This window comes from Ornithodoros turicata, chromosome 1 (genome assembly GCF_037126465.1).
Source record: "Ornithodoros turicata isolate Travis chromosome 1, ASM3712646v1, whole genome shotgun sequence".
NCBI classification, from domain to species: domain Eukaryota; kingdom Metazoa; phylum Arthropoda; class Arachnida; order Ixodida; family Argasidae; genus Ornithodoros; species Ornithodoros turicata.
In genome coordinates this window covers 96,473,241-96,495,095 of record NC_088201.1, presented here as the reverse complement: position 1 = coordinate 96,495,095, position 21,855 = coordinate 96,473,241, and the positions used below count along the sequence as shown (strand labels likewise).

Genomic DNA, 21,855 nt, shown 5'->3' with positions numbered 1-21,855 from the left:
GGTTTATCCAGAATCCCAAGCATAGAGAGCTGTTGGGAAAAAATGGGGGAGGGGGGTTATTATTATCGCTACGTCATTACAGCTTAACATATCATTACCGACATGTGTCTAAAGCTGAAATCGCAAGGGCATCCCCTGTAGGGGGTACACAGGTGAATAAGTTAGGGGGTGTCACTGAGCATTTGAGGGGTGTTAAGGGGTGCAGGGGGTCTGGATAAATCTCTGTGCTACGGCGTCTGTTGCAATGCTGCTTGGGATTGCACTCCGTCGCACGGCCGGCCGCTTTCCTCGGCGCGTCGGGGCAGCTCGGTGGCGCACCGAGCGAGTGCAGCCCGATAATCGGAAACGTCCGGTGCGGTTTGTCGAAGATGGGATACCGTACCAGCGCGCACCGGTGCAGTACATCGAAGATGCTATCAGTCAACCCTCATGCCCAGGCGTACAGGGCGCGACAGCTCGCACGAAGCTGTATCAGCGAAGTATTTGCAAGGTATATCTAAACTGGTAGCGAAAACATGCGAAAATACCAAATCAGACCCATCGGCAAAGCTACCAGCAAGAAGCGCGAGCGATCCTGGGTGTTGGTAGTAGAGGTACGATAGTAAACAGAAAAACTTTACAACGTGGGTATGGCTTGTGTGTGTACTAACAAGTTATTCATAATTTCAGTGTGGAAAAAAAACTTTGTTGTCCCACTCGTGCACATATACGAAATAATCTACCACCCGAGTACATTTCCGTGTCCTGCTCCCTTTGCGCATGTGTCACAGTGGGTGTGTTTATCCGTGCGTCTCTGTATCCGTGCCGTGTGTCCGTGCATTGAGTTCGTACACTTTTTGGGTTAAACAGGAAGCGACGTTCACATCTCGGAGCTGCAGACGAAGAATTACAGTGTGAACAGATAAATACAATGCATCCCCTGTTGCTGGCACCAGGAAAAAGATTTCGTCATGGGACAAGTGGTCGTGATAGCGTGAGTGTTAGCAGGAATCAGCTGTGCACCAACGATGCCATGTTTTGTTGCAATGTACCTATAATGGCCACTCATTGAATAAATTCACGTATTGAATAAATTGATGTCTAATCACTACGTGTACGTATAGCTCTAGGCGAGAAATGGACCTTAAGTGAACCTTCATAATTTCTGTGTGGTCATCACGACACGTTTCAGTTTGGAGTTGTTTAAAACTGTGATAACTGTATGTATCTCGAATTGATATGTTTAATTAAACCTGATATGATTTATTTTTCTGTATTCTCGTCCGGTGTTGTTACCTGGGTGAGGAAAAAAGAATACAACGCAAACAAAGTGCGCGAATGTAAACGTGCCATGGCCAATTTTGCACTACTTATTATTCATAGTGCCGACGTCATCTCTGACGTCATTCTCTGTCATTTATTTACAATCGTAGTAGTCCGCGCAACGGATGGATGGCGCTGACCGTCTCTACCATGGCGTCATTCTGAAGACACAGGGGCCTATGGGAGTTGCGCTACCTGCTTAGATATACCTTGGTCTTTGCTTATGAGCACTTATCAGCAGTTCATCATCAGTCAAGACTTTCCCATCTATGGTCTATGACACCAGTGATATTGTCAGTGGTTATCGCTTGCGTATGCGCAAGATATCCATCTTCTCGACGGAACCAGAATCTTCCGTCCGAGGAATTTCTACGAGGTGAGCGCTATAAGAATAGAGTCGTACAGGAACGAAAGTTTGGATCTGTTTCCGATCACCACCCATATCTTCGAAACTACGCATTTCAACAAGACGAAGACGACCTACTTCGTCTTCGGTCCCATCTGCGATTCGGCGAGATACCTCACGATATGAAATGTCCTATCATCCTTCCGGGAAAACATCGTGTAGAGGACGGTGGTCTTCCTCTACATGAGCCCCGACCGGCGATGATGGTATGCCACGGAGAGGCGGTGACGGTGGCCTGTCTCCATGGCCGCGCCGGTGGAACTGAAGCCGGTGCTCCACGCGCGTGGCCATCGTTGCCGTCGTTGTCGTCGTCCGCTACAGGTGTCCCCCGGCCGTCAGATGCGTTGCGGACGCATCGCAAGAATAGGGAACAGCGGGAACAGCGGGAACAGGGGCACGGCACACGTTGGCGGCGGTTCAGAGGGGATGAAGACGGGAACAGCATCCGTGTGTAGGTAGTCGTCCTTGTGGTAGGTGCGGACGGGAACAGCGATCCGTCGCAGAGAGAGTGAGGCGCTCGGTGTCGTGGTCCTGGGGTGCCGCGACCGGCACGGGAGCCGAAGCTCGATAGTCCCAGGTGGCGAGAGTGAGGTGCCGAGACGGGCTTAAGTGCGCCGAGGCGTCGGCTGCCGCGACTGCCGCAACCGGCAGGTGAGCGCAAGGCTCGAGTGTCGCGGCCGGCAGTGAGAAGCGTGAGAAGACTTGAGCGAAGAGAGAAGCGTAGGTGAGAGAGAGCGAAGAGTGCGGTAGGAGTGAAGGTGGGCCGTGTGTGCCGGAGGTAGTGCTGCTCGATGGCGTGGTCAGAAATTTGGGATGGTGAAGGGCCGAATTGCTCCGGACGTGATGTTCTTTGTCCGGGTCACCAAATGTAGAGGACGGTGGTCTTCCTCTACATGAGCCCCGACCGGCGATGATGGTATGCCACGGAGAGGCGGTGACGGTGGCCTGTCTCCATGGCCGCGCCGGTGGAACTGAAGCCGGTGCTCCACGCGCGTGGCCATCGTTGTCGTCGTTGTCGTCGTCCGCTACAATCGTTTCTCATGACTGCTCATTATGAACATCGCCTCACACCTCTTCGTCCAGACCAAGAGCTTAACCCTTAACAGGTCCGTTTGAGGCAGACCGTTTGAAGCCCCCATTGAAGCCCCCCATTGAAGTCTCAGGCATCGACTTTGCTGCTCCCCTACATTACCACGACCATTCAGACACCGACCACAAGTCATACATCGTGCTATTCACATGCGCTGTCACAAGGGCCATACACCTAGAGCTAGCATCTTCGATGGATACGGGTAGTTTCGTCGAAACTTTCAAACAGTTCGGCACTCGACGAACTCAACATCATTTCACCCGTTATCAGCCAGTACCGTTATTAGTAAATTAGCTATTATCAGGAATTGTGACTGATTTGATGCTTACACGAATCCGTGCAATGCATCGGGCCTCGACTAAGCGCTTCTCGTGAGTCCATCTGCACTGCTAGAAGAAAACGTGTAGAGGAGGTATAACGAAGGTATAAACTAGGGCTAAACTACCATATTTGTACATCATCACCAACGTATATACCCAGTTTAAACCATGTGGAAGGTGAAAATCGCCGGTGCTATACTATCCACGACAGCGAGGGTATCATAAGGTACTTCTCTCTTGCGTTTATACCTTCGGTATTTTGTATACCTTTAGCCGTGAACCTGTGGTACCACATTAATTTGTGGTGGAGACAGTACCATCATAGCTAAGCAGTAATTTAATTAAGAAACACGGACAATAACACAGCTACATCGTAATTAATTGGGGGAGTGATTTATAACAGCGTGTTATTTGTTCCTGAAATGACCAAATCTTCGCGTCCTCACTCATGTAGTTGCTCCCCGGGCGAAGGGGGCCCCACATTGTGCGAAGCCACGATGTATTATACCAGTATCTGTTCTCCACCAAATCGTCCCCCGTTGCTTCTTGCGCGCCGAGTAATCTGCACGAGCTCTCCTCTACATTTTACACCTCCACTTTGTGAATATGAGTTTGTGGGTAGGTTTGTGTGCGTGCGTGTCCTCGCGGTAGTTGTTTTTAAAGCATTATCGGTCAATATTATTTTGTTCTGATTTTGTTATGAGCTGGATTAGGAATGTGCCACTCTGGTATAGCGCTGAAATAAATCGAATATTGCAGTTTTCCAAGATTACTCCCCGGGTTTGAAAATACACCTTCTAGGGGATATATTTTTATACCCTGAGGTGCAAACAATATACCTTCAGGGAGGTATAAAGTAACTCTACCTCGAAGGATGTATAGTGTTTATACCCCATAAGGTATGCGCCCTGGGCACAAGCCGTTTCTACCCTAAAATGTATGAATTTTTCTAACAGTGTGCATGAATCCTCATCACCAACACCTTATCAGTCAATAGATTGAATAATGCTGTATGAATTGCATTTAGAGCGCTTTAAAACACCATAGATTAAATTGGATAGCACCTGGATTCAACCAGATGGCACGCGCGTTAATTTGGATGGCACTTGGATTAAAATGGGCGGGAAAACCTGTAGAAAACCCGTTGTTTTATGCAGTTCCTCCTCCTCCAAGAACGTATTAACACTGAATTAAATTCATAGCACCAGTGCTCCTATGCCGTGTAACATTCCATTACTTCTATGCAGGCGGTCAGTGTGCTCCTTGGTTGCGGACCCTTGCTATGCCTCTTCCTCGTGCCACTTCTGGGTGCCTGGAGCGATGCATGCGCGAGGCGAAGACCCTTCCTGCTTGTCCTTGGTGTCCTCATCATGACTTCCTTGACCGCACTCGCATTCAGCGATACATTCGAACCTGGGTTGAAGAAGAAGGTTCTCATCGCCACGGCTACGGTAGTCCTTGACTTTGCCTCGCAAGCCATCTTGAACCCTTGCCAGGTACCATTCACGTGCAATAGCGGCTGTTGTCAAACGCATCTCGCCAAATCTCAGAGAGCAATCTAATCAGAAACGATAATGATAACTTCCGGCGTGGCGTCTACCGCAACGTCGTCGTTAGTTTTCTCTAGCAGTTGTTTGGGGTACCACTACCGAATAAGGCAGCGTTCATATGGGCTAACTTTCTGCACCAACTGGGACCAATTTTAATGTCCGTGTCAGTCAGAAGGACACCACCAACTATGTTAAGATCCGTTCGAATTACCTATAATTACTTATATAATTTCGCTGCGAAATTATATAAGCAATTATAGGTAATTCGAGGAGATTTACACGTAAGGTGTTTTAGCATAGTGTGGCGACAAGCTACACGTGCTGCAGGGTGGGACTGCGGATAATATATTTTAACCAGAGGAAAATTGGCACGTGACCAACTCACATATACCGAATTGCCGGGGGGGGGGGGGGAACCTACGCTGTTGCTTGGAGCGCTCGGCGCCGCCAGCTATCCTTAAAGAATCCGAACCTATGAAGCTTTGCGGGTTCTTTCGAAAGCTCCTGGCAGAGCGTAATGTTCAATTTTGTGTACTGACTCTTTGTATGTGGTCTCCTTCGGTGCTGCGAAATACAGCGTTTGCCAAGATAAACTTCGGGGTTAAGCAAATAGAAACAGTGTCGGGAAGCTAAAGTAGATGTTAAAGGACGTATTATGCCCCAGAAGTTTATACCGATACTGCCACTGGGCCCGTTTCTCTGCGAATAAATCATGAAAAAAAAAAAACATAGAACGCCGCTGCCTAACATTTCCAGTCGGCTACACCTGTGTTTCAGCTCCTTCCGTCAGATGGCGAAACCGTCGAACCATAGGCGCCGACTGCCGGGGGGGGGGGGGGGGGGGGCTTGCCCCCCCCCCCCCCCGGAACATGAACTAGGGGGGGCGCCGCCTCCCCCAGGAAGTCCCGCTAAGAGACTGACACCAACCTTTGGGACTCGGCGCGCCCGGGTCAAAAGAGCGAAGAGGAACCAACCCCAAAAATGTATCTTGCAATTCGTAAAATATGTATCCGCCCACCATACTCATTATCACAGTAGAAGGTGAGGCGAAGAAACACAGAGGATGACACAACACATAGCTTGAATTTCGCCCAAAGCAATCAGATCAATGAAACGAAGCAGTCGAAAAGGTACCAGCAGCTGCCAGTCAGGTGTAACGGTAGAATCTTCGGAACGCATATTCGTTGGGAGCGGGTTCAACTCCCGCTGCTCCATTTCATTGACCATATTCATAACATTGCGCGCATTTCGGGTCAAACACCGAGGATTCAATGCATTTTGTTCCTCTTGCACTCAGTTTTAAAAGGCGTAATGCCTTCAGTTGTGCACATGTTCACTGTTTACGTTCTCTCTGTTTTTCTTTTTTCTTTTTTTTCTGTTCTTCCTTCCTCTTATTTCTATACCAGTTCTGCATACATCATAAGATCCATCAGAATGTGTGATTCTTCAGCATTAGTTTTGTGTTCTTCATTTTGCTTTTCCTTTTTTTTTCGTCTTTTTGTTTTCTTTTCCTTTCTTTTTTCTTTGCCTTTTTTGTCTTCCCCATCTCACACTTTCTATTTGAATAACACACCGACATCCATCTGGTTTACCTTTCGTTTTTTTTTTATTAATAAACATACCCCCCCCCCCGCGAGAGTACTTATTTCGCGGTGCGCCCTTGCCCCCCCCCCCCCCCCCCCCTGGGAAAATGAAAACTCTCCGCCTCTGGGTCGAACACGGCGGTGCAGACGATATCGAAACCAAGTGAGCAAGTGGAACTGAATGCATAGGACTACTGTAGGAAGGGTGGGAAGTCGTCTGCAGCACCGCGTTCGACCGTGTCGCCATCTGATGGAAGGAGCTGAAAAACTGGTGTAGCCGATTGGAAATGTTAGGCAGCGGCGGCTTTTAATTTTCACGATTTATTCGCAGAGAAACGGACCAAGTGGAAGTGTCGGCATAAAATGTTGGGGCATAATATGTCCCCTAACATTACAATATTCCGAGTCGTAATGGGTAAGACAGCATGAAAAATTAGGAGCCTGACGGTCGGAGGTATATCGATCTGTCAGGACAATGCGAGCTGCTATATTGCATACTGGAAGAACGTCCGCTACAGCGTTGCTCATTTTTTATAACAGCTAGAAATTCAGACACAAGGAAACACTAAAGGACAAGACTAGGACAGCACAGGACGCAGGTTCCGTCTGAGCTTTTACAGTTCTGTTCTTTACGGTGTCCTGCATAGAGTGTTTTGCCGATTATATGCTATTCCATATCTCTGATGTCCCGTTAGAGGCACCTGATCTACAATGAGGCATAACCTGTTGGACCGCAAAGCCTCGTTGATGTACCATTGGGTTCTCCTGTGGGAGCACTAAGCTCACCTGATGGGCAGTTAGATACCCTTCGTTGGGCCGTCAGGGGCCCTGTGGTACCATCAGGCCTTTTTGTGGGGCCATTCGACTCACCTGATGGGCTCTTGGACAGCATTTGTCGGACCGGTAACAGTCCTGTTGCACCAGTAGGAGTTGTTAATGTGCCGACAAAGTGTTTTCGTGGAGTCTTGATGGATTTTTCGACCGTGCTGTATAATGTATATCAAATTTATCCGGTAGTCGTACTCCAAGGAAATTGTCCCTGTTCATTCCGTTTTCGCAACTCTGTACTGCCTTCCGACGATATTCAAAGTTGATCTCCACATGTGTGAAATAGACGTGCGAACATAAGAACTTTGGAGCGAAAAAAATTGGCTTACAAACTCGGGGGAAGTCGTAGTTTCGATAGATAGAGCTACCTTCAACAAGATTAAGGCGTAATGACATGAACAGTAGAGTTTTAGCTGTGGGCAAGAAAGCATCTATGAAGGAGACGTGAGAGGTGCCGCAGATGTATGTTGCCCCAACAGGAGTCGCTGGGTTGATGAATGGTAAGGTCAGGAGCATAAAGCTGGCTTGACTCAGCTAAACCTGCCTATATACCAACGAACGAACGATGGTCAGGGCAGGCCAGCAAGCTCAAGGACCTCGCACATAGTAAGTAGAGGTATCTTTAGCCTGCTTATTTTCTTCAAAAACAATGTGGAGGTCGTGAGTAAATCCTAATATTGTCTCTCGCATGAAACCCCTTTCGGAATCCGTGTTGATGATCATAAAAATGTAGGTGTTCTTCTAGACGCGAACAGAGCTTTGAATATAGGACATGTTCCATTATCTTACGACTCATAGGTATAACAAAAAGAAAGCACTGGTTCATGCATGGGGACGTGCGGATCGGCCGTTTTGGGATGCGTGCCTATAGCTACTGCACGTACATGTAAAGCTTCGTGAAGACTGAATTATCGGAAGGGTGCAAAATTTAAAACGCTTTTTACTTTTTGAGCATCAGTGAAGGTAAGAACAACGTTACAAAACGAGCCAGTGGGTTCGCATTGACTGGTCTGTGCTAGATATTCCTCGGAAGAAATATTCTCAACAAAAACGAAAAGAGAACGCGATGGGTTTTGTCTCAAATTTTGTGCGCCTGCGTCGCCCCAGTACGTGGGGATCGGCACATGCGAGTCCGGCTTATGCACGCCCACCGTTCCAGGGGCGGATTTAAGGGTCTGTCATGGGGGGGGGGGCAGTCTTAAGGACATTTCGTGCTTTGCGGCGCAGCATCGTCCAGGAGATAGGGTTTTTACATAGGGAACACGACCGTATGGGGGGGCGGTCGCCCCCCCCCCTTAAATCCGCCCCTGCACCGTTCACACGTACTATGTCTTCAAGTAATGCAGTCCCGTTCTCCCCTACCTGGAGCAGGCTCTTGTGTCGGATATCTCTGGAGGCCTGGGATTCCCTCTCTACTCCGGCATGCTGTCTCTCGGTGGCGTCCTTGGCTATCTCTTCTCAGCAGTACACTGGACTGTTTCGCAGGAGCGCTGCGTCTTCTTGGTCTTACTGCTTGTCTTCTCGATATGCCTCACAATTGGTGTTGCCAATGTCTCCGACGCAAGGTCGTTCTTAGGCAAGGGTATTGTGGTTATATACATGTGTCATCCTGTGTACCGTGTTATGCGTATACTTGCGTAGTGTGTAGAGCACAACAAAAAAGTTAGTTGTCTCCCTGTAGATGCAACGAGGAGTAAAGCGATAGCAATCGTTGAAGAACATGCGGAGGTAAATTGCGCATAATGGTTTGCAGGTGCCGGTCAGATGTAGGAGCAGAACTGGAATGAGTATGATGTAATGCTACACAGGATAAGGCGCTGTGGGGTTTGGCGTGAAGAAATAAGATGCACTGACCCGAATTAGAGCATAACTTTTTTTTTTTCTGCCGAGGCATCCTGAGTGAGTGATACACAAATGAGACGACTTTTTTTTTTTTTCAGTGTATTTCGAGAGCCGTTGATTTTAATGACCTAAAGCATTCTCATGAAACCTGCCGGGATGAGGATAGGCCTAACTTGATTTACCGCAACGCGTAGACAACGGCCACCAACATGGGAGGTCTGAGAACAACCGCTCATTCGTGTCGGCAGGTCCACGCCACGACGAAACAAGACGTCGCTCTCCTGCCTTTGCAGTCTCGTTTGCAAGATGCAATATAACGTAGCATTCCAGTGCCCGCAGCTGCCTCATGACAACCTCGCCTAGTAAACACGCATGGTGCAGCACGGCCCGGTGCTACGCTTTACCAGGCACTTCTGTGCCAACTTTGCGCCCACGGTCTCCGTGGCTCCATCTATCGTCCGAGCTGAGTTTTCGGCGCAGACCGCAAGGCAGCCCAGTAGTGCAATCGCATTGAAACAGTTAGGTGCTAATGCCGTTGTATAATTAATTATCCTGTTTCAGAGAACTAGACGCGAAAAATCCTTGTGTTCTGTACGCTATCAGACAAATGAGGGCGGGGGTAGTGCTGAGTCTTTTGTGCAACCGCTGACGTAATTGAAATAGGATGTACCCGTTATTGACTCGAGCCCTCTTTTTGCAAAAAAGAACAACGTGCTCCACATTAAAACCACATACATTCCAGCACCCCACTATGCATATGAGCTTCTGCTATATGACGTTGTAATACAGTAGTTCTTGTAGTAACGTTGTAATTGAAGAATGATTCTGCTGTGGGTCGCTGTTTAGAAGAGAATCGGGACAAACTTTTGGCGTCTTTATGCCGGTTGTAGTGATGTTTCGAACATTCGTGGTTTCCGTTGTTCTAATTTCAGATACCGAGTCGCAGAAGGAAACAGTGATTCCCTGGCCGCATCACGTACTGCCTCTTGCCGGTGCCATGAGACGTCTTTTCACCTTTCATCTACTTGCTTGGATGGCTGTCATGTCACACTACTTCTACTTCACCGATTTCACCGCAGAGGCAAGACAATGTTTCTGGTGTCGACATTCAAAGTCTTGTAACATAATTTCCGCACAAAATTTCTCCACCGCAGGTAGTGTACGGAGCCACAGCTGACTCAACGGTGAGCTTTGACGAAGGCGTACGCACTGGTTCGTGGGGCCTCCTCCTCACCTGCGTCACTGGTAAGAAAGTACACACCAATATTTCCGCCAACTATACCTTCCTTCCAACTACAATGAAACTTGTCAGTCATCAGAATTGGCTAACTGACAAGAAAAGTCTTTTTTCTGATTTTCGCTACGCGGATGAGGGAATAGCAAGGGTAGATATCAGAAGTCACGATGTTCGGTACACAGGTGACCCCCATGCAAGTATATTTGCATCCCATGATAACGAAGGAATATATCTTATCTCTCGCAAACCTAGTGCGGTTCGGTCAACTCACTCAGAGGAACTCTTTCGACTAGGAAATGTGCAGCTCCTTAAATGCTTCTCCGTTGCGTTGGTGATGCCCACCTATTACTGAATGGTTAGAAACTGAAAGCGCTCACAGTTGGCTTGTAGACCTGTGATCAACGGTGGACGCGGCGAAATACCCAGATCTGCCAGGCACACAAGAAAGAAGGTTTGTATCAAATGACCATAGGATAAACCGAATTTTACTCAGCACGGCTTCAACACTCGCTTCCCTACCTCGGTATTCACTACAGATGATTTTTCACGAAGGAGAACATCACGTTTCCAGAGATAGAAGTCAACAGGCCCGTTGACGTCGTTATATAGCCACAACATTTACCTTGTTGTAGTCGTGTCCCAATTAAAAGATTTTAGATGCACTACGGCATTGTCCTCAAAGACTAGGCTTTGTCGTTGCACATAATTTGTTTTCGCGGACGCATTTCGTGGCGTTCTTTGATAGAGCTTTCATTGTTCTATAGCAGATCGAATTGCAAAGCTATATAAAAGCTATTCTGGCCCTACATACGCATGCGCTATGATGCCGACACCTTACTCTCTCGTGGTCCGAACGAAAATTGCGCAGCCCATAACTCATCTCATACACGCTAAACTCTTGGGTACTCTCTGACACCTCCTATATGACTGGCTGCACAACGATTAGTGAAGAAGCTGTTTTTCCTCTATGTGTTCTTAATTTTTTGTGTCTCTGCTGCTTCATCTTATTTTTTGTTTTGGGGAATAGCAAGCCTACATCATGGCTAAGCTTTCCGTTCTTTTTTATCAGCGTTAAACATATCCCCCCCCCCCCCATACACGCTGCCTCATAGGAAACGTGTTAGACGATCTGTGAGGGTATGTCCATTGCGGAGTTTAATGACGTACGTGGAAGCCCAATGTACCCAAGCGTATATGAAACCTCGTAGCCTCCTATGAAAGGTAATTTCCATTATCTCAAAATAACCGACAATGCGTCGATTAGCTAATTATTATAGCGGAAATAGATAATGAAGATAATTGCTGGCTTCCTGCTGCCGTGCTAAATGCGTACATGTACAAATAATATTTCAGAAGCCGAGACGGGGGGAGGGGGGTGACCTGGTTCAAATCCGGGCGTCGACTGTGATGTGTGTTTTCGGAGTTTTCATCAGACGCCTTAAAAAAAAGAAGGCACAGTTCTAGTGGAGTTAGAGGCCCAGGACACACGATCCTCTCGCTACACGCGATAGTCGTGACGTTGACCGGTTGAGCGTGGCCGTGTATGGTAACCACCACCTCTGTCTTCAGAGTGTGGGGTAAAAGGAAAGCTGGAGCCGTACGACCACCCCTTTGCTGTCAGCTCTGCATTCAGGTGACCTCTTAGTACTATCATTATTTTGCTGCGCTGTGTTAAGAAATAAATAAAATGACCTCCTGCGAAAGAACGACAAACGCAAGTAACCTGCGGTGCGCGCTCGAGGTCTCCCTGTCCCACACACCTTCCACTGTTAGGAAAGAGCCCATCTGAGAATCTGGAAAAGAGGACGGTATGTCGTGACGTAGCCTATTCCCCTGGCACGTGAGTCATGACGCCGGCGAAGCTCAAGCGGGTATAAGCAGCGCGTGATCTGAGAAGAAAGCAACAGAGAAGAAAGGCACGGAAAACTTCTCAACGTCACGCAGCTGCTTTCTCCGACGGTTTCTGTAAATGGATTACACAGAAATATATACAGGGTGTCCACCATAACTGTAGAAGTATTTTTTTAAATAAAAAACTCACTTGTTCCCAGTTTTAACCAATGGCGATGTACTCTACTCCTAAAGGCCCACCTTAAAGGTGTTCTGCACAATCCGAAAGACGCTGCGACTGTTTCATGCATCTCATAAAGTCCCCGAAGGAGAACAAGTCTGCAATGTTTCGTCACATTTAGTAGACGCAAACATATTTTAAAATAATTCCCAAGTATGTAAAAGCTCGCTGGCCCTCCGCTGTTGGCAACCTGTCCTGCACGAACGGAAGCTGCCGCCTTCACGTCTTCGCAGTCGGCCACAACCGCCTATTTGGCTCCACTGTGACCGGCATTCTCCTGGGAAATGGGCTTCCAGTCCGGCTCACCTTGACCGAAACCGGCTACCCCGAGATCGGAAGGGCGCACGCCTGACGGCTGGCATGGGGGTATGAGTGCGGGTAAGCAAAATTGGACCCGCACCCGCACAGTACCCGCGCGTGTGTGACCTGCACCCGCGCCCGCAAGAATTTATTCTGCGCGACCGGCACCCGCAGTTCTGTCTGTATACCCACATACCCGCATTGGGACCCGCAGAGGTAAGTGAGCGGTATACACGCGCTCGGCCGGCGGCTCGAACCCCCGTTGTTTGCTCACCCTCTGGGTGATGAAGATGACGATGCGGGCACGATACACAATCAGTTATGGTATAACTAAAACAGGGGAACATAGCCTCGACAATGCCGATGGGTGTCCTGTGTGCGGTCTGGTTGCTGAAAAGGCATCACATTAGTTTGTTAAGTGCATTCCCACCCCAATAACAGGAATGAAGACACGCGTTATTACTATCGCGGACCACTTTCGTTCATCGTCCACTTTACCAGTGTTTCTATTTTAAAACAATGGAAATTCTGAGTGTTGGCTACGTGTCTCTTCAATCGTATGCCAATAAAACTGCAATTCAACAGAGAGCCATATATGTCTGCATTATTTTTTGTTTTACTTTCGTGTTAACGCCGTAAAGCAACTGTGGCTATGAGCGGCGTATAGACGTGGAAAGATTGAGAGAGGACACCAGGAAGGAGTGGGGGAAAGGGGGATTAGTATGCGTCCTGGGCCGACTTCAAGGGGAACTGTGTCGACATTCGTCTGGAAAGTCTTCGGAAAACCCAGGGAAAACCTCAGACAGCAAAGCCGGTGGTAGGATTCGAACCCACCACCTCCCAGTCTACAGCACGACCTTGGTGATGTCTGCATTAATAATCGAGCTCGCCCGCCAGCACTTGCCTGCTGCAGTCTGGCACATAGATTTATACGGCCAACGACATAGGGCACTGCTGAGCTCGCGTGCGACAGAGAGGAATCACTTAGTTCGCCATGGAGTGCGGGTAATGCGGGTATACCCGCATTACCCGCGGTCGCATTGCGAGTACACCCGCATTTTACCCGCTACCCGCAGCGATCGCGAATTCCTACCGCAAATCGTGAGGACGTGCGGGTAACTGCGGGTACCCGCGGGTATACCCGCACCCTCTCCGGGAAGCGACGCATGAAAAACAGTCGCCCTGCCCTTTTAATTCCACTCTCAACGCCCTCATGTTATCAGCGACAGGTTCACTTCGTGATTGCGTTTATCTTCTTTTGTTGTTCTACTCTTCGTTTTTTTTTTTAACCGTTTGCTTTAGTGATACGGCTCGCCAAACCTGCGTGATATGAAGAGCCGATTCCGAAGGGGCGGGGCGACTGTTTTTTATGCGTCGCTTCCCGGAGCGCTCTGGCGGAATGCGAAAGACGAGGGGCAATTTGCGAGGCCCGAAATTTGATATTTCGCAATTTTTTTTTCCGTTCCTTAATTTTGTGCCACGAAATCAATTTTTCCGTGCTGCGATAAACCCAACCGGTGCTTCCCGAATCTGTCGAAAACATGTTAGGTTGACTAGACAATTTCCGGACTTTAATTCGGAAAATTGAATTTCTCGTGGCGAAAAATTCATAAAAGTGTTCTCACACGATGGCGAAAACTCTCTGAACGTGAATACCGTTGACCGCATAATTTTCCAACGGTTAGATTTTTAAATATAATTTTGGACACGTTACGTGAGACACCCTGTATAGTTACGGTGGACACCCTGTATAGAGGGTGTTTCAAAAAACGTATCATTCGGACTTCATAAAAAAACGGAGCGACGGACAAATACGGGGTAAACGGCATTTGTGTGGCAACTAAATTTGCCACCTTGCAAAAATATTTTAATTTGGTTTTAATTAAAAGAAATTGAATTTATTTAATTGAACTCCAAAATTTCCCAAGTCAACCTAGTTTTTTTTTTTTTTTTTTTTTTTTTTACAGAATTAGAGAGCCCGTAGCAAAATTAGTCAGATCCACCAAGAAATCCGCTCAATATTGCAAATAGAACTGCTCAAAATAGGTCCCGAAATCGAGGCTTTAAAGTTTCGGGTATTCAACGGCGCACCAAATCAGTCGCAAAGATGCGCGGAGAGCAGGACATGCTCCTGCCCCCATGAAAGATAGGGTGCGTTCCAAAACAAACCCTCTAGTCGAGTAGGTCACATGACCGAGTTGTACCATGTGACCACAGAGTACGCGCCCGGTCGAGTAGCTTTGGGAATGCATGGGGGACTGCGACCGAGTTAAGATGGAGGCCGGTGTTGTCACCGCTCTCATCTCGCGCGCGTTATTTTACAGAGACGACGATAACGACGACTGGGACTGTATCGTGAGCTGTCTACAGGAGTCACCATGTCCTGTCAGACGTAGTTGAACTGTGTCTTGTCATCTGAACTGAGAGAGCGTTTGTATGCCCAGTGGGCATTTGGCTTTTTCAGTACTTTGTGTATGTAGTTACTTACTGTATAGTTACATTCAGAGATTGCTTGTCTGGTAGTATTTCTTCCAAGACACTGCAGAATTATTCTTAAGCCCCTCTATTGGAGAATGAAAGGGAAAAGCAGCTGCCATTGTCGTCATTTATTTATTTTTTTGTGGGATGGAAGTTTTCACGTAATATTAGCCACCCCAAATGCATGCAGTGGATACATCCCGTTGCATTTGGTAGTCAAAAGAAATAAAAAAAGAGAAATGTGAACATCATGACGACAGAAGATGAAAAATACAAAAGGTGGAAGCTGCTGGTTGGAATCCTGGAACTGAGGTAGTGGTGCGGGCGTGGTTTGGGTCACGGAAATGTCTGCGGCGTCGGTGTCGAATGTGAGCTGAACGGCTGAAACATAAAACGTAATCAGAGCGCGATGAAGCAGTGCTGATAGTACACGTATCGCGAAGCGCGCAAAAGCCTCCTGTTTCATTCATCTTGAAAGAAGTCTGAGCTTGGGCGAAAAGACGGGAAATTCGTGACAGAGTTCTGTCGTGTGGTCCCTTCCTTCCACAGTTCAGAATTTATCCAAGTTCCACCCAAGCATTTAACCACCAGCTAGCCTGCGCCTATGGTACATATTTTATCGAAAACCTGTTCACAGGAACGTACCGACAAACCATCTTACAACTGTGAAGGTAAAGGAAGAAAATTAATATTCCATTTAAAATGACATTTCCGGCACACGCACACAAAAGTAATAATAATAATAATGCCGGTCAGTAGCAGCTCTGCCTTTACAAGGACTGCATGGCTACAAGGCAGTGAAACAAATAAACATTGCAGGGCAGCTATTAGTGAACATATGCTAAATAGATAATGGAAAAGCAACGTACATGAAGACAAAATAGAAAAGCGCACCAGCGAGACTCACCTTGTCCTGGGAAATGTATCCGGCTCACATGTTTTTAGGCGTTCGCCTGGTCCTCAAAAGCCATGTCACACAATCTGCATCGGAAGAGTGTTGCCATTTCGGTGTCCAGTTGTGTATTGATAACCCGTTGTGGAGGTCGAAGCTTTTCGACAACCACACGTTCAGCTGGTTTCGATACCGCGCTTTCGTGGAAAAGAGCGGACGACACAAGCATGACATCATTACTCGAGCGAACCTTCCCTGACCGGCCTTCGGAGGAGAGTTGAATCGAGTTAACTCTCTGGTTACTCCACCTTGTTTTGGAACGCGGGTAGTGACGTCATCGAGTTACTCGACCCGGTTTTGGAACGGCGCTACTCCGGAATTGATTCGAGTAGGTTTTGGAACGCACCCATAGAAGGTCTAAAAAAAAAAGAGGGCGGGAAAAAAGAGGTGGAATCATTTTTGTTTGCCGCTTATCAACGTATGGTGGAATGTCACCCGCATTGTTATCGGGGCGTCTTGGGCTACACGCAGGTTCGGCGATAAATTGTTCTAGCGTCATGGGGGCAGGAGCATGTTCTGCTCTCCGCGCGTCTTTGCGACTGGTTTGGTGCGCCGTTGAATACCCCAAAATCTGAAGCCTCAATTTCGGGACTTTTTTCCAGCAGTTCCGTTTGCAATATCGAGTGAATTTCTTGGTGGATCTGACTAAGTTCGCTACGGGCTCTCTAATTCTGTAAAAAAAACGTGAGGTTGACTTAGGAAATTTTGGAGTTCAATTAAAGAAATTCAATTTATTTTAATTAAAATCAAATGGAAATATTTTTGCAAGGTGGCAAATTCAGTTGCCACACAAATGCCGTTTACCCCGTATTTTTCCGTCGCCCCGCTTTTTTATAAAGTCCGAATGACACGTTTTTCGAAACAACCTGTATAACCTGTATTGCATGGTGACTCCCGAGCCATGTTAAAATAACACCTCTGTTTTGGAGCAAGGAAGTGACATTTATAATTGCTCTAAATTCTGCTTAGTTCATGTGGCAGGCTGTCAATCACAATGTAATGGCACGAGTAATATGATGTAGATGCCAATGTAAAATATTTTTCCTGCCAACCGTATCTTATCACTGTGCAGTAACACTTCTATTTACAAATACGCCCTGAAATATACGGAATGCGCCAAAATTGTGCGACCATCCCAGGCAGCACAATGTACTGAAAGTCGAGTGCAACAGGGGCCTTGCACAGACTGGTCAAACTAAAGAACATTGATAAGACACATACCGTCCACCCCTATTGCACTCGACTTTCAGTACATTGTGCTGCTTGGGATGGTGGAGTTGCCCATATTGTTGCCATGAGGTGGAAGGAGCTCTCATTTTCCCGTGAAAATTGCCCTGCTTCATGCAGACCTCATCGCTCACCGTACTCGATGCACTCTTAAAGGAGCAGTCTAAGACAGAGAGAAAAAAGAGTTTTTGATCGTGATGGAATGTCCGATCACTGAATAGCGTTTGGACGCAAGAAATATGAGCATAGCAGAAACATATTGCGCACAGCAGTCGATTGATTGTCACGGGCGCGGAGAGCTCTCTCCTACTGTTGCGAAAGACACGCGAAGAATGACGGGCACCTCTGTCACGATGTGACGTTGTACGTTGCGTCCACTCCTAGGGCTCGCAAGTGACGTCGGCTGCCATCGTCCACCGATACCTGTCAAGGTGACTGCAGCCGGTTGCAGATCGCCTTTCGCGCGCGTAGTTCTGCCGAGAGACGCATGTCCAACAGAAACGGCTGCCCCTTGTACTAAACATCGCGTCGGAAACATGTGCGTCTGATCCAGCTGCAGCCAGTGAACTTTCTTCGGTTCTTTCCGGTTGCACGAACAGGATACGCTGCGCAAAGCAGAGTTGTGCCTAACTCGTTACAAGTAACTCGTTACTTGGTAACGGTTACTTTTTTTGGTAACGAAGTAACGATTCAGTTACTTTTTAAAAAAATGTAATAGTAACGGAATCAGTTACAAAAATTGGTAACTCGTTACTGACGTTACTCGTTCCTTTTCTTCAGCATGGTGGAGCATATTTCGGCACTCCGTGTGGCGCAATGCGTGGACCTGCGTGACCCACGACCACGTGTGACTCAAAGTATTATTGCAGTCCTTCGCTGGATGTGTTGTTGACGTGCTGAATCGTCTTAAACGAATGCTCTTGTCTTTCCACTTGTTTCCGTAATCTTCGACCATCACTCCTTCCCAAGAATGGGCACCAATTGTGCTATGGCTACAAAAAACGCGTTTCGACTTCTAGCCTTTTCTTGTCTTTGCTAAGCTTCTGAGCGCCCTAAATTATGACGCAGCCCTTCGTTGTTTTTTGGGAACCGTTGGTGATCGGTGGCACGAAAACCGGTGTCTTTTCTTGTGTTTTCATAACCTCGGATCACCCCCACTTCGGCAGCAGATGTCTTCACACGGAAGAGAACGAAGATCACTGATGTAAATTTCGAGTATCAGCTTCTTGTGAAGTGCGATTTCTCATTAATAATGAGTTGAATGGCAAGTGACGGCATGTTTGTTGGCTCCTTTAACTATGCGGCGGTAACGTAAAAGTAACTCGTTACCTGTAAGTAACGAGAACTCGTTACTTTTGTAAGTTGGTAACGAGTAACGTATTTAGTTACTTTTTTCTGAAGTAACGGGTAACGGTATTTAGTTCCTATTTTTTGGTAACGGGCACAAGTCTGGCGCAAAGAAATCGGGAACTCGTGTGGATTGAGGTCAGCACTGCTCCAAAAGGGAATGGAGACGCGCAAGTGCAGCGCGAGTGAAAGTTGCGATCGTTGAACTAGTTCAAGAAGTCGCAGACAGAAAAAACTCACTTTGTATTGTTTTCCAAGAACGAATACGAGGAGAGCCGCGTCATGTTGCATCGCTTCGCGAACAGCGCGAACCGTCACCCTGCGCATCGCCTCATGTGAGATACCGTAAGTCTTCGTGAGCTCGAGACGCATATAATAACCATAAACAACCACTATGAGACACACGATCGCATGAGGCATATTGAGCGTAATGTGTTATTGTACGTTTGCACCCTTGTTTTATGCCTCGAACCAACAGATCATAATGAATACTGGCAACAAGGGAATGCCAGGTTCCAAGCAATTTTTTCGTTGCGAATGGGACCGGTTTGAGCATGTGACGTCACAGTCAATGGGGGAGTGGCCTGTGGCTCGAGCGCGCGAGCCTCCCGCCACGGCAGGGCTTTTATAAATTGAGTTGTGCTGTAACAAAACAGTGTTGAGCCGAAATATTTTACGTGAATTATTTTTTTGCAGCCTGCTTGACAAATTAGAAACGGTTTTCAGCCAATCAAATCTCCTTTCGATGCTCCCTTAAATTTCTCCCATGGTCTCCCACCGTGTCGCAGAGGGAGGACAGACAACCTCTCTCATTCTTTCTGGCTCTTGGAAAGAGTGGAAAACGACTACAATACTACTGTATTCTCTAGAGAGCTGGCCCAGGCGCCCACAGCTCCCCATAGAGCCGATAGTTTGAGATAATTCAGGCAACACTGGACATACGACCAATGAAAATGCGTCGTGATGCCTAGCAGCCAGCCAATCAACAACCTCTCCGTTTGGCTCGGCTTTCGGCCGGCCCTGGCTACCATTGACTTCTACTGGTTTTCATACCTGGCGCCCATTATTCCAAAATAAATAAGTAATACATTTTTGATAGGGTAAATACATATTTATTGATGCAACGTATAGACTCAAATGTTTGACTCATATATTTACCGTGCGTACAGGACGTTTCGTTCGTTGAATAGACTGCAACCAAACCAAGTTCGAACTTGCAAAGCACACACACAGTCTACTTCTGGAGGCGAGCAAAGTCCACGAGTGCGTGCGTTTCACAGATGAACATCTTCTTCTCATACTGGCGATGCACAGAAGGTCACACAGTCACGGGAAATACTTTTGTCGTTACGAACACTCTCTTCTTAGTAACTGTATTTTACATTGCGACAGCGCTCGAAAGTGTTCCTCAGGCGTCAGCTCACCAAGCATTCCAGTTCCGACCCGGCTAGAATGTCCGTAGGTTGGTACTTTATCGGAGATCAGTACATGGCCAACGAACAAACCCACGAGTACACTTCCTCTTTGGTCGTTGCGGTCAACCGACATCGGCGAGCCGCGGAGACGCAGCGACCTTGCTTGGAGCTGCTCGCCTGGCCGACTGCCCAGACTGCCCGCGCAAAGTGAGCTGTCAGATATTTCGAAACTTTGTCAACCAATCCCGGAGCGCGCAACCTCCTTCGGCCAATGGGCATCCGTCATGATGCCTGACGACGTTATACCACGTGACTATGACGTGATTTTATTTTTCTACTGCCGCGAATGCGGGGAGCTATGGAGGCCTGGCTGGCCTAAGATTTTCCCTCTCCCTCGCGCGCCCCGCCCACCCGGAGCGCGCCAATGGAAGGACGCGTGGGCGGTGTCGGCTGAGTGCCATCTGGGGGCAGAGGTAGCATCGCCAAAAGCACGTCCCCGTCTACGTTCGAATCTCTGCCCCCAGATGGCACTCAGCCGACACCGCCCACGCGTCCTTCCATTGGCGCACTCCGGGTGGGCGGGGCGCGCGAGGAAGAGGGAAAATCTCAGGCCAGCTCTGTAGAGTTATACGATTTCTTATGTTTTCTGGAGCCACCATGCAAAAGCTTTCCTTTGGATTCGGCCCCGGGGATTTTTTATTGAATTTTGAACTTTGGACACTACCCCCGATTAAAGCCGCACTCCGATCACTGGTGACAACACCGGTGTCGAGATCCGGTGTCTGCTCCGCCGTGCCTCGGACGCCTGTCTAGCAGTCGCCAGTGGCTTTTCGTACTTTCCATATTTCAATACGTGCCGCCTTTTTGCTACTTCGACGTCGCTGAACGCGTTTGTGACAATGGGAGGTCACAGGTTCGCTGCAAGAACAAAGAGAACGCAAGAGCAGTATCGTTTTTCGGGTTTCCGAAGTGCGAGCGTCGACAGCTATCGATAGCAAAGGTTCATCGCCTCGGATGGCAGTTCTACACAAGTACCCTCTGTTCCGAGCACCTTACCGCAGATTGCTTCGAAGAGTCTGACAGACGTCAGCGCGAGCTCGGCATATCTCGCCCAGGAAAGACGAAGCCACACCTTGAAATCCGACGCGGTACCTTCGGTTTTCATTGATCCTCCGGTTGGTCTCAACGCACTATCAGCTTCTTCGAGCTACGACAGCGTAAGTCCCTAAACTTTCCTGATCATCTCAGGTTCACATATTGTTTGCTACACATCTTTGATTGATGCGCAAGAGCAAGGCCGCGGTGCAGTGTCAGTCATTTTGAAGAGACAGGTGGGTACGGCGAAGAAGAATTCTGAAGAAGAATTCTGCTTTGTAAAAATAGAAAAATACGTACTGAGCCGCAATATTTGTCATCGGCACATTTCCTGAAACTAATATCGCGCTCACTGCCGGAGTGGCACTCATAAGTTGCCCGATGGTTTGGCGCAGTCAAGATCGCAGGTGAACTCCATGGGCAGTATCGGGGAAATGTGTGCTGTGCTTTCGTAATTCAGTTGACAGAAGGAATATGGACGAAAAATGTACAGAAGAGACAAAGCCTACATGCGCTGATATATTCTGGTTCTCTTTTTCCAATGTGTATCGCAACACTCTCCATCTGCTTCCCAGGAGTCTGGTGTGCATTACTTTGCATCTTCAGGTTGTGACAAAGGTGGCACAATTTTTGTTAATACAGCATCATCAGGTTTGAAACTTTGCAAAGACCCGTTGTAAAACTACATTGACTAACTACAATACATTTTGCATTCTGGTCGGATGCAAACAAGTTGTTCACCCTTGCATCCTTGCCTGTGTAACAATTTTTACCCCAAAGATCAGTTTGGTTGAAGGCCATTCATGATGTAG

At 47.8% G+C, this 21,855-nt stretch overlaps 1 protein-coding gene across 3 annotated transcripts in view; it reads left to right on the top strand.

The window, feature by feature from the left end:
* The window catches only part of LOC135378484 (proton-associated sugar transporter A-like), a 160,965-nt gene that overhangs the window by 126,242 nt on the left and 12,868 nt on the right, over positions 1-21,855 (top strand). For 2 of the 3 annotated variants that reach the window (XM_064611537.1, XM_064611536.1), the window contains exons 3-6: positions 4,366-4,614; positions 8,451-8,661; positions 9,854-10,002; positions 10,076-10,166. In XM_064611537.1, coding sequence (XP_064467607.1) covers positions 4,366-4,614; positions 8,451-8,661; positions 9,854-10,002; positions 10,076-10,166 — 700 coding nt within the window. The remainder of the gene's footprint in view (positions 1-4,365; positions 4,615-8,450; positions 8,662-9,853; positions 10,003-10,075; positions 10,167-21,855) is intronic. The other variant, XM_064611538.1, reaches the window with a different exon arrangement.